The sequence below is a fragment of the Schistocerca nitens genome, chromosome 3 (genome assembly GCF_023898315.1).
Source record: "Schistocerca nitens isolate TAMUIC-IGC-003100 chromosome 3, iqSchNite1.1, whole genome shotgun sequence".
Classification (NCBI taxonomy): domain Eukaryota; kingdom Metazoa; phylum Arthropoda; class Insecta; order Orthoptera; family Acrididae; genus Schistocerca; species Schistocerca nitens.
The window spans coordinates 607,713,731-607,727,817 of record NC_064616.1 but is presented as its reverse complement, the minus strand read 5'-3'; the positions used below and the strand labels follow the sequence as shown (position 1 = coordinate 607,727,817).

The 14,087-nt window shown below is 36.9% G+C and overlaps 1 protein-coding gene across 1 annotated transcript in view; it reads right to left on the bottom strand.

The window, feature by feature from the left end:
• Nucleotides 1-3,825: 3,825 nt before the first annotated feature.
• LOC126248543 (dual specificity protein phosphatase CDC14C-like) overlaps nucleotides 3,826-14,087 on the bottom strand; it is a 206,727-nt gene continuing 196,465 nt past the window's right edge. The window contains exon 14 of the mRNA XM_049949604.1: nucleotides 3,826-5,351. Coding sequence (XP_049805561.1) covers nucleotides 5,303-5,351 — 49 coding nt within the window. The 3' untranslated portion in view covers nucleotides 3,826-5,302. The remainder of the gene's footprint in view (nucleotides 5,352-14,087) is intronic.

Genomic DNA, 14,087 nt, shown 5'->3' with positions numbered 1-14,087 from the left:
GCAATACCAACACATTTTCCATAACACAACTACCAAGAGGAGAGCAGGGGGGTACTTTATGCAAAAAAATTGTTAGCTATTATTGACAACATACTTTTTAAATAGGTATTGACAACATAAACAGGGCCCAGGACCTGAAAATATCATTTAACCCGGTCTTAGAAACACCGAGGCATTTTCAATAATGTGTGCACAAAGGGGAAGCGAACTTTACAAAAAGAATAAAGAATTTTTGAAAAAATAAGAATGTCATTAACTTTTATTCATAACACACTTTTCAAATATATACTGATGTGTAAGAAGGGTCCTGAACCTTAAAATATGAACGTGACATTTGTTGTGAAGTCACTACCCAGACTTAAATTTTACCAACAGAATTAAAACATTTACAAAATCTAGTATGAGAAATTATTACTTTTTTTTCAAAATTTTAATATATATAATACGTGTCTAGATTCTGATATTTTCAAAAGGTGGGCACAAAGTACACCCCCACCCCCTCGGTATTGCAATGGTTAAACATAAAATTCATACATGAGAAGTTACAAAAAGACTCCACTAACATAATAGTACCTTAGTATTTCAGAATTATTTCTGGGGAAAATAAGATGTTTCACTTCAGCAGTTTCATTCAAACTGAGCAGATCTGCTTTTGTAACCGTATTACCACATCCAATGCTTAATTTGTAAAAAAAAGAAGAGAGATTCCAGTACTGTGACCTCCCAGGAGGCTTTTTTTTAATTTAGACATTTTAAAACATTATTTTAATGCTTTTATGAGCATTTTAAAAGTGTGAATGAATACAACATTTGTTTTTTACTGCTTCAATCACAGAGCAAAAATTCTATCGTACCACATCTCATTTCGTCACTGGTACTGGTACGACGTACCAGTGGGTACCGTCACAAATCAAGCACTGACCACAACTGCATAAAATTACAAACTTATAAGTCATATTAGTCATGACTTAATCATTGCTTCTGTTTTTGGCACATAAAATTATATCTAAGAGCTGTCATCACTGCCAAGATTCACAGAATTTAAAACTTATGTTCTCCTCACTGCAATAAGATACTGCCATCATGACCTATAACTAGAGCTGATTTTTACTGATCTTTCTAAGATGTTTTAAAATCTACACTCTTTTTCTTTTCTTGTATTGTGGTTTAGAATACACAATACAAATATATACCACAGGAAAAACAACTTGCTTATAATACTAAAGTGTCAAATTAGGTGTATAACAGTTTGCCCCAAATGAGTGTGATTTATTATTTTATAGCTAATGATAAAAAAGGGATAAAGTAAAAAAAAAATACATACTTAGTGTATTAGGACCCAATAACAAAAAAGTTATAAAAATCTTGTCAGAAAAACAATAATGAAAAATATAAACACAGAGATCTCCATTTATAACAATACATTTTGTATACATAAAGAGAATAAATCAAAATAAAATTTCACCTAAATAAAGTTAAAAATCATAAAAGGCTGCAGCCCACCAAATAGTACATAAAAATCCTTCATCTGGGAGAGGAGACTGAAGGGAACTGAAATTTTCAGGCTGAAGCATGGAAGTCACCAGACAAATAACCTTTTTTTTCTCTTCATTTAATTGTGATGCAATCTAATATCAAGTTCAGCTACATACAGAATCCATTACTCCTCAGCAGTACTGCTCTCAACATTTCCAGAGTTTCTTTGGCTAAACACAATTAAGTTAATAAGCTGATATACATGGTGAACCAAAATATGTGCACCCTGATGCACTAGTGTGATTACTTGGACACTAACAGTACAGAAATGTCTGTAACAAAATTTCGGCCCACGCATATTTTTCCATTTAAACTGCCTCCTCTGAGATCCATTTTCTGCTGCTAAAGTGCAAGGGATGAAATTTTGTTACACACATATTTGTTGTTAGTATGCAGTCCGAGGGCACAAATTTTGGTTCATCCTGTACAACTCACCGCGAAAAAAATTAAGTACAGTATGTACTGCATAATACTCTCACAAAGCTCTGCAGTTTTTCCACACAGTGTGTTCTTTTTCAAACTCAAAAAAATATACTTTAATACTTTTCATTCTACTTAAAATAGCTGCCTACTTACTTTTACCAATATAATATCAGTCAACTTATTACCTTTTTTCTGAATCATCAATAATAAAATGAGTGTACTGAAATATAACAATAAATCAACAGACCTCTGACTCAGGCTTCTAAAAAGGGTTCTGGCAAGAATTAATAACACCACTGAAGTGAAACATATTCAATAGAGAGTTTAATTAGTGAGTTTAAGATGTTCAGTGACCTCTTTTTTTTTCTTTTTTTTTTTTTTTCTAAACTGTTTACCCAAAACAAAAACAAAGACCATGATGAGTTTTATATTGTGTCACCCTGACAGTGATTAATATATTCTGTCAAATACCCACATGGTAATAAACAGGAAGTAAAATTATTAATAATTTGATTAAAGCAATAACAAGAGTAGAATATTTTTACTACTGAAGGTAGCATCCAACATATTTTCTAACTGAAACCACATAAAATATACAGTGCCCCTCTTGACCTAATACATCTCCCGAAAGTCACAGGAGGCTGTCAAGGGCAGCACGGGAGGATGCATGTAAATGAGATCGACACAAACTGTGGCACTTCTTCATTGTACAGAAGCTTTAAGGTACTTGCAAGCAAAACACAGATAGAATGTCTACAAATAATAGTGTATAATCTAGTCCACTTACAAGCCAGAAACAGGTTGCATGGAAGATATGTGAACTACAAAATAACCTGTGAAGATGCTCGATGTACAACTTTTTATCTCTGTCAGGTTACACATGAACAGACAGAAATAATGTCAACTGTGAATGAAACATATATGAAAGGCAAAATTGGTATGGGTTGGGAAATATATAAAAAAGCATAAATTGATGAAATGGGGAGTATGCTTTATTTGGGGAAAGAAAAATGAGAAATGAACATGAAACACAAGGATGTACCAACAGAACTGTACACTCAAACCAGGAAAAAGTGGAAAAACTCAGGAGAGATTCTTTCCTTTCTCCCCCTTTCCCTTCAATTTACATAATACATCAATTGACATTAAAATGATGATGAAGAAGATACGTAAGATATGACTGTCGTATACATTATGCAACAAAATATATAATATTATATATGAATGAGCTACTGAAGAAATGAAAAAGATGGCAGAAATTGGGGTAAATGATATTGCTCAAAGGTTGTATGAGAAAGAGGGATGGGGTTCCGTGAGTGGAGTAGAAGACCACAATACAGAAACACAAAGTGATAACCAAATCATTTAAACTATGCATTGGGGCTAAATTTTTGTCTAGTTGAACAAATATGAAGGCTAAATTGATCACCGCAGGAGAATGAATTTCGTTAAACTGGTACTGACATGATCACATTATTAGAAGGGATCAATTGTGGCATGGAGAACATCACACTGAAGCACTAAACTCAAAGATTATAAAAAATTACATTTTTGTTCTTTGCAGCAAAGTAATAAAGCAAAAATTGAGACAAGTAGTTGTAGCTGAATTGTAGCATGATAAAATGGAACCCCAATTGAAGTGAAAAGCACAGATGTAAAATAAATGGGAGAAAGAACTGAAACATTACATGCACGGACACACAGTATAGTTAGAGTAATAATGAAAAAACAAAGGAATCATGTAAATAAAAGACTTAATCTAATTGTAGATGAAATAATAACAAAATTACTAAGTGTGTTTAGTAACTAATAAATCAAAATAAGCAGATATATATTTAAAAAAAAAACAGTACAAATAAAGCCACCACAAGTTGAGGTCATAAAATTTTTTCGGAATGAATCAGTAGAGCACCACAAAAATACAAAAGACTTTAAAAAAAGTTTTAAAGTAACTTTGCAAAAACACGGGAAGGAACAGTAAAAAGATACACAAAGTTGAAAATCCATGCTACTACTGGAGTAACAAATGAAAATCGATATCACTTGTAAGAGTACTTCACTTTACCATGTCTAGTGAAGGTCAACAGTGGCTGAAATGTTTCATTTAGTTTACAGTATTACATCACAACAGTTAAAAGAAAATTTATAGTTGAGTACAACCACAATGGCTGCAGTCATGTACATATTAAGAAGACATATAAGTAGGCCTTGTGGAAGAGTAACTCGTGGAACTTATGTAAGCAACAAAAGTGCGGCTGGTAAAAGCTTTACAGAATACTTACAAGGATATAAAAATTCCCTGCAAGTAGCAGAACACTGATAAATCAACAATAAAAGTAATGAAATGTATCAGAATATGTTTACACCAAACCTGTACATAACAAATACATCCAGGAACGTCTATGCAGGGAGATATGAAGAGGGGTCTAAGAAGGATACAGGAAATTAAAAGGCTAGAGTATGATAAGAAACCTGAAGATGTATAGTTGCAATGGGTGGAGGGACATGTACCAAAATACTGAACTTTCATGGGATGTCACAGATGGTGAGATCAACACCACAGAACTTGCTCCCTCCCACATTTTTCCCTTTAAAAAAATAACTCCAACCCCCCATGTTTTTGCCAGAACAGCAAGCACATGTGTTCTCTCTCTCTCTCTCTCTCTCTCTCTCTCTCTCTCTCTCTCTCTCACACACACACACACACACACACAGACAGACAGACAGACAGAGAGAGAGAGAGAGAGAGAGAGAGAGAGAGAGAGAGAGAATGGGGGGAGGGTCAATAACATAAAACAGGTCAAATATAAAAAAATACTGTGATTCCTTAAAACTTCAATAAAATTCCACGTGTGTGGTGGTTGGAGCACAAACAAATTACATTATATCTAAAATATTTTAAAATTATGTGTACACCGAATTATCTCTATAAGTACAGACCAGTGCACATCTAAATGATCAGGTTTTTTGCTTAATTAAAAGCAGCTGCTCATTTTTTGACAGAATACATCAAAATTTTAGTATCTGATTCACATTCTGCTTTTAATGGTCCTTCACAAACACTCAGACCACATACTACATTACAATCCAATAACGTATCACCTACATTTTCACTTTGAGGAACCTGAACCACAATATGTGCAAAGGAACCACATTTCTCAGTATTAACAGGTGGACGACAAACGGATTTCATTGAACGTGATGACTGTTTTTCTCCAGAGGAACTCAAGGCGCGTTTGGCACGTTCGTGCCAAGTGCTGTCTTCTCTAATCTTTACAGTCTGCTTACTTTTACTTGGAACGTGATTAGGTATCTGGCTCTTCTTCCTGGATATGCTGGTTAGTCATCTCATGAAGGATGTTTTACAAGCTCGAGGAGAAGAGATGCGAGCACTGAAATATTTAGACAAAGAATTAGGCTTCTTATTAGTCAAAAATTTTGTACAATTTACCTGCAACTTCCAGATCACTCAATGTGAATACGTCTATACCATTACCACACATTATTATTATTATTATTATTATTATTATTGACTCTAATTGTATTCATTTTGATGACTTTAATGTTCTTAGCTATTCACGTAAACAATAACTCAGGCTCGGTGTCAAAACAATAATTGGTGTTAAAACTTAATGTGTCATGAATTAAAACAATGCTTAGAAGCTTAGAAATGATAAGTAATTTGACTCTGCTATCTCAACTACAGAAACACAAAATAAACAACTGAAATTTTAAGTGACCCAACTGTATACTGATCTACAATCTCTTAAATTAATGAAAGCACATGGTTGCCTATTTCAGAATCAGCACACTACTAGGAGCTACAAAAACTCTTCTGCAGTTTGTCTCTTTCAACAGTTATACTTCACAATGGACTACTGACAGTGGATTTATGTTTTCAAAACAATGTTGTTCTTAGACATGGAACTCAATTACACAATGATGGGAGAAGGTATTCAAATGTTAACTTGCGCTTCACTGAAGAAACCATTGTGATATTTTCAGAACAGGATTCATGCAAACCAATGAAAAACTTAAAAATCTGTTATGCTGAGATGAAAATCTGACCCCTCACCCTAGCACCCAAAAGAACCAAGTGTCTTAAATAAAATGTGATCTTAAATTTCTAGGTCACCTGCAAACGAAGCAGACATTTATCTTGCACATATAGTTCAGCCAATCCAAATTTACTCTGAGCCACCAAAAAATTATTCTCTAACAGGGCCATTTGTTAACTTTTTCACGAAAACCAAAATGTGATGTGGAGTACTTCGGGACTCAATAAAAATGATATACGAGTGTTACACACTTTAAAAAATTAAAACTCAGCAAAACTAGTCAATGTTTGGTGTAAAAATATCCTGGAGGAATGAAAGGATTTTTGTTTAACAAATACTGCCTCACATGTGGTCCCCCACCCATCCTTTCCTACAGTTTAGCTATAATGGTGAATATATGTTATAGTGTTCTCAGTTTTTTTGAACAAGGGTTGGAAAAAAATATGGAAACACCTGAAGAAGATTGTGATTAAAAATAAGAGGATGACAGCTGCAAATATCACTGTAGACCTGAATGTTGCACTCGTGAACCCTGTCAGCACCAAAACAACAATAAGGGAGTGCCACAATCAGGGAATTGCAGGGTAAGCTGGAATTCCACAACCATATATCAGTGATTCAAATGCCTACAATGGGAAAAAGTGGTGCTGGAGCCATAAAACCAGTACTATGGAACAGTGGTAGAAAGTCAGATCTTACTTTGTACCATTAAAGACACAAGAAAACTTTCACATAACAACAGATGTGCTGAAACATGGCATGATGTAGTCCTGGCACCCACAGAAGGTTCCCAATTATTGGTTCTAACACTTTAAATGACAAATGTCAAGGTGATATATGGACAACCAATACTGATGTGGAATGCATATCTTGATGTGTGTGTACTGGCTGTAAAACAAACGTGTGTTCACACAAACATGAGTTTTCCTTTTCACAATGAAGGGTGCTCAACAGTGCAGTTATTTACAGTTTTCTAAAATAATGTAGGACAAATATGGCTGAAATGTCTAAAATTATAAACTCCATTAAAGTGAGATTCACTTTCACCCATTCACATTCAGCCTTCGACAACACCGATTGTAAAATGTTGAACACCGTCTCGATCTTAATATACATTGTTAAAATTTAGACAAGGTTGTTCCAACTTGAGTGCTCGCCCATGGGCAAGGGTGAGCAGGAGCAGACAAACAGCTGACACACTGAGAGTCAGTCTGCTGGACACAGCCTACGTAATTGTACTGCCCTGGGTGAGAGTGTAAGTCAGTAACGGTCAAGTAGCTCACACAAAATGTATGCAATAGGACTACCTGGGAACTAGTGCCTGAAGGGCAAGCTTTGGAACAGCCAGATATAGACAGTTTAATGTAATCAAGGCTACAAGCCTTGGGAAAATTTAGTAGTCTGACCACTTGGCAAAACTCCCTAAGCCTGTCATGGAAGATTAATGGATAAATTAACATCTGCTCTCATGCAAAATTTGTAGCCCACAAGCACTGCTCGTTGATGGATTCTCTTCTAAGCTGATCCTGCCAAGTTTGTAGGGATGGTAAAGAAACTTTCCCATATTCTTAGTTGCTGAAAGGAGGAGGTATCATGGCTACTGTTTTGGCTTGACTGCCCTCAACTTAATGTCTGTCACTTTCTTACATTCTTTTTTGCATTGAGAAATGACCGTGTCTCAACAGCATGACACCCGCATGAAAGTAACACAATGTGCTACAGTATTATCCATGCAGGCTTGCTTAGCTGTCACATCCGTTACTTCATTTCCTTTGACAGCAATGTGTCTTTGCAACCTTCCCTGATCTTTATACCTGGAGAAGAAAATCATGAATTATCACAACTTGTTTATTAGCTGTGTGCATGCATTGTATAGCTTCAAGGCACTCTGGGAGTTGCAGCGGATCAGAAATTTCACAGCATCAATATAAAATAAGCTTCCACAGCAAATAGTATACATTGAAGGTTTCAACTGTAACCAAAGTGCAGGCATTATATTACATTTATGAAGTTAAGTGCCAGGTGTCAATCTTCGTATTAGCTGCTGGTCATCTGCATGTCTTACTAAATACAACTGTGAATGGCCTCAGAGAGCTGAAATGTTGCTCGCCAGGCCATTCATACACTGAAGTGAAAAAAGTCATGAGATACATCCGAATATTGTGTAGGTGTAGTGCACCAAGTCGAGATGGCATGGACCCAACATGTCATTCAGTGGAATGACCTCTGCAGAAATATTGTGCCAAGCCACATCTATAGACATCCGTAATTGTGAAAGTGTTGCCTGTGCAGGATTTTGTGCACGAACTGACATCTCAATTATGGATTCATGTCAGGCGATCTAGGTGACCAAATCATTTATTTGAAATGTCCAGAATGTTCTTGAAATCAATTGCAAACAACTGTGGCCCAAAGACACGACGTCATCATTTGGGAACATGAATGGCTGCAAATGGTCTCTAAGTATCCGAATACAACCATTTCTAGGCAATGATCAGAGGACCTATTCCATGTAAACACAGCCCACACCATCATGGAGACGCCATCAGCTTGCACAGTGCCTTGTTGACAACTTGAATCCACGGCTTTGTGGGGTTTGTGCCACACACAATTCCTACCTCCAGCTCCCACCAACTAAAATTGGGACTCATCTGACCAGGCCACTGTTTTCCAGTCATCCAGGGCCCAATAAATACAGTCACAAGCCCAGGAGAGGCGCTGCAGGCGATGTCGTGCTGTTAGCAAAGGCACTTGCATTGGTTCTGCCACCATAGCCCATTTATGCCAAATTTTGCCACACTGTCCTAACGGATATGTTTCCCATATGTCCCGCATTGATTTCTGTGGTTATTTCATGCAGTGTTGTTTGCCTGTTAGCACTGACAACTCTACACAAACACCGCTTCTCTTGGTCGTTTAGTGAAGGCTGACTGCCACTGTGTTGTCTGTGGTGACATTTAATGCCTGAAATTTGGTATTCTAGGTACACATTGACACTGTGGATCTCGGAATTTGAATTCCCTAACAATTTCTGAAATGGAATGTCCCACGCATCTGTCTCCAACTACCATTCCGCATTCAAAGTCTGTTAATTACAGCCATGCAGCCATAATCTCACTGGAAACCTTTCCAAATGAATCACCTGAGTACAAATGACATCTCTACCTATGTACTGCCCTTTTATACCTTGTGTAAGTGATACTACTGCTATCTGTATATGTATACTGCTACCCCATGACTTCTGTCACCTCAGTATATAAATATTTTACGGAGTTGTTGTGCAAGCATATTTCCTTGGCATTCTCAATTTTTCATCTAACACTACAGATCATTGATTGCAATAGCACTGCGGTCAACAACTCTTATTACATCTCACTGTGTTTGGGCTTATAGCTCTACATTATCCTTGTACAGTCCATCTGCTTTTGACAGTTATAAAGATAAATTGACTTTAATTACTCAAAACAACCAGTTTCCACAATTCTTCTTCAAGATGTCAATACTTAGTGATGAACAACTGCTCAGCTTCAGTTGCTAAATTAATTCACAACTCCTCCTCCTTTCAAGGCATGGGGAAATTTGCTAATGGTCTCCATATATTTCTTTCTAAGCTCATAAAAACTTTATTTCTGCTCATTTTTTGAGATAAAATGGTCTATTACTTTGCATGCAGTGGAGCAAGTTCTCGTATATATCTCTAATAAGTCTGCATCTATTTTGGAGAACTATGATTCCTTACTAGACCCCTTATTACAAGAGCAAGTCTACCACACTACTGAACTACTTTGCCAAATTGGGCTCCCTCTGTAATCTGTCAACAACCCACTTACTTTCCTGTAAGATTGAAAAATGCTCTGGTAGTGTCTATTTATATAAGTGGACATACACTGATGAGACAAAACATTAAGATCACTGCCCACTACAAGACTGTATGCCACGTGGTGCGGATGCAGGCACATGATGCGGTAAGGAAAGTACACAGGTGGAACAGATACAGTTGGAGACTCATTCTAGCAATGACATGGGGAAATCCACTTGCATAAGGGCTGAGTGTTGTGGCTGAGTGCCTGAGAACGAGCATCTTGAAAACAGTGAACCTTGGTGGCTGTTTGCATGGAACTGTTGTGAACATCTGTGGAAAGTGTTTGAAGGCCAGAGAAACCACAAGTAAGCAACAAGTATTTGCACATCCGCACCTCATCACAAAACATGGAGGTCGGACACTTGCACGATCTATACAGCAGGTTAGGTGTCAATCTGTGGCAAATCTCTTGACATGATTCACTGTCAGTGCAAGCCAAGTGTTTCACAGCACCTGATTCAGGACACACTGTCGAACATGGGGACCTGCAACAGATGATCCCCACACATTCTCGTGTTGACCCAAAAACACTGTCAATTATGCTAGCAGTGGGCACAGGATCATCAACATTGGATCGTTGATCAACAGAAACTTGTCATCCAGTCACACAAATCACATTTCTTGTTACACCAGGTCGATGGTCGTATCTGGGTTAGCCACCATTCAGACAAACAGCTGCTCAAAACATGCACAGTGTTGCAGGTGGAGGCAGTGTTATGCTATGGAATACATTTACCTGGGCTTCCTATCAAACGTGCTGTGGACTATGTGAACTTTACTGCAGACTACCTGCACCCCTTCACGCGTCATGACACACACACACACACACACACACACACACACACACACACACACACACCCTCGAGAGTGATGGTGCCTTCAACAAAAGAACTGAAGAACTGCCCATGTCTATGTAAGTAATCCAACCTGCTTGTGTAGTGCAGCAGGCTACCATGCAAGACAGGGAGGTGAGCCAGACCCAGATCAAATCCGCGCAGTGGATTGACAAAAATGGGCTGGTACACCAACCAGCTTTAATGTTGTTTTTAGGCAGTTTCCCACACCTGTTTAGGTAAATGCTGGTCTGGTTCTCAAATTCCACCTCAGAGAATATGGTACACAAGCAGTTAAAATATGATAACACACAGAACAATGTTTACATGGTCCACAGACAGATGGCACATCTGTAACCTTGGTTACCTTGATGACCATGGTGTCAGTAAGGGCATCTGACCACGAAGTTTAATAATAATAATAATAATAATAATAATAATAATAATAATGATATGATGATGATGAAACTTCTTGGCAAATTATAACTACATGCCGGACCGAGACTCGAACCTTTGCCCGAGTTCGAGTCTCGGTCTGGCATATAGTTTTACTCTGCCAGGAAGTTTCAAATCAGCGCACACACTGCTGCAGAGTGAAAATTTCATTCTGGAATAATAATAATAATAATATAAAAAACTATGAAATCATCAAAAAATCAGACCCCACACTATGCAGGATAAATGCGTGGGAAAAGAATTGGAGTGTAACTAAATAATCTCTAACTACATACTTTTGCATCATTTAAATTATTTCACTTAAAAAAAAAAAAAAAAAAAAAAAAAAAAAAAAAAAAAAAAACCTGAACATTAAACCCTGTCTTTTTTAGCATTTTACCTAATCTTTCCATGGCTAACCAGTCTTACAAATGGTTAACATATTAACTATCAATCTAACAACATCCATTTTATTCAATTTCAAATGAAGGTCCCTGGTACTTACTAGACATATTATAATATGTAAAATTCCTTCATGTTCACATGGATGCAAAGGAAAACTAATGAAACATGGTGATAAACTGGTCAAAAATACTTAGGTCAAACTGCCGATGCCTGTTTTTCCCCATTGGTAACATAATAAGATAACCTTCTGCGGCAATGCAGCTGAAGCCAATGAAATATTTGTTCAATAAAGGTGAGCATTAATAATTCTTCAGTGATCTAAATATTAAAAGGAAGTGTGACATACATAACATCCATACAAGATCTTTTTAAATTTCCATACAGACTTCACATGCATTCCTGAGTAGAATACAAAGACAGAATTGTTTATCATCCACACTTAAATTTAGCTTGTGAAACAAAGGTGTATGGGCATGGATGGGCAGTTGGATGGCCCCTGTGTGTGCGTGTACACACACACACACACACACACACACACACACACACACACACACACACACACACAGTGTGCATTAGAAATGTTTCAAATATTTAATAGTATTACTCAAATTCTGAATTAAATTGGAACCACTATTTCTCTATGTGATAATTTTGCATAATTTGAGACATGACAATTATGTTTAGCTGCGTTAAGTTTAAGGCATGTTTATGTAAAATTTAATTGTTTTATATGGGTGAAACCTTTAAAAGGAATTACTTATAAAAATTACAAGAAATATGATGTTCAGTGTGAAAAAATATTAGATAATACTGGTGCAACCACACCACATAATGTAAGTCATGAATGAAAAATAAATTACAAAGACACCATGCTGCTTTACACAATGAAGCAATGTTTTTTAATATAGTCTATACAAGGGTTAAATTTATCTGTATTACAATGGAATTAGTTGAGGTCTGTAACTGTCTTATGAAAATGGAAGTAGAAAGAACGACTAACGCAAAAAGCGAAGTTTCATAAACCCTATTGTCTTTACCACATACAAACAGAAAGAAAGACAGTATTTGCCCCCATTAAACCTGTTTTAATTAAAACTGAAGTGTGAAATGTGTTACACTCCAACAGAAACCATGTCTACCACAAAAATTCCCTTATTTTCTTGGAGCCGGTGTTGGTGGGAGCCATAAAAATACACTGTAAGGCAGAGCGTACATTTCCTCCTCATTAATGATGAATCCAGTATATACATTGGTCAAAACTATTACTGAATCGATAAAAGTGTGGGAAGTGTTGGCCTATCATCATGGTTATAAGATGATAAATGTTCATGCTGGGCAAGGTATTCCATAATACCTGCACACAATGTATCATATCATCCAATAACACTTTGGGAATAAACAATGCAACCCATTAAAAGGACAATGCACCTATGGCAATAGCATATGGCACAGCTAAAGGTTGAAGGGTCTAGTCTTCATATTTTCAAGTGACAGAAAAACTGCACTGGGTAATGTGGAAGGCGGTATGTCTGTGAATGCTGACAGCCGCCACAGCAAATTTGAGCTGTTTCATTGCTGTGTCTCGTGTCCTCCCCTAAAGCAAATGTGTCAGTTGTCAGATTCAGCACTAAATAGTAACCCTTAAGAAAATAAAACATACGCCCCATTTGAGTGCTCCTCTTCTTTACCCGATGTTTGCCACCACTGAAGGGCTGTTTCACTGATGGAACACACTCCCTGTGCCTTCGTGCACAAAGATTGCCATTGCGAAAACAGTAGCAAACAGGCTGGATTTATTGCGTTGTCACGTTGGTGTTTCAGAGGATCATGAAAAGTTGCACTCTTCTGTCTATTGTAATAAGTTGCAGACAGGTGATGATGACTGTCTCTGGATGTAACTGCTTACACATGGCTTCAGCCTGATCTTCATACATACCTTCCATTATGATCATGAAGGTATGCCATAGATTGCCTCTGCACCTTCAAAAGTCTATCCTATCTACGGTTCATAAAGGCAGTGATTCAATAGTCAATTCACTGCTATTCTAAACCACTTTTATATGTATTGCAGTCAACAACAGCACTGATAATTCCTAAACTTCCAACACTAGAATACCTCCCACTAATGTGTAGGGGCCTGAAAATGTAGCACCTATTTTGGCAAAATTCACGTCCAATTTCCTTTGTTTGTAAATGATTAGGTGTACAAATTTAAAAGGTTGTTGTTACGTATGTACCTGAAGACCAAACCTTAGTGCTTTGACACTGGCTGTTTAAAAAAGAGTGGTGATTGGGGAGCTTTATAACTGAAACTTTTACTTTTGTTTTTCTTTTTTCACAGTGGTATTTGTTTGTTTTCTTCTTTTAGATTTATTAAAAGGTTTCAACAAATGACTGCTTCTGATGAGAAGCAGCAACATTTTCTTGCCTGTGATGGGGTCCTCCTCTGATCTAAGGTGTTTCTCAATATTATTTTTCCATTTCCCCCCAATTCAATGATTACAAAATCTGAAGAGGATTGATTTCAACCTTTCA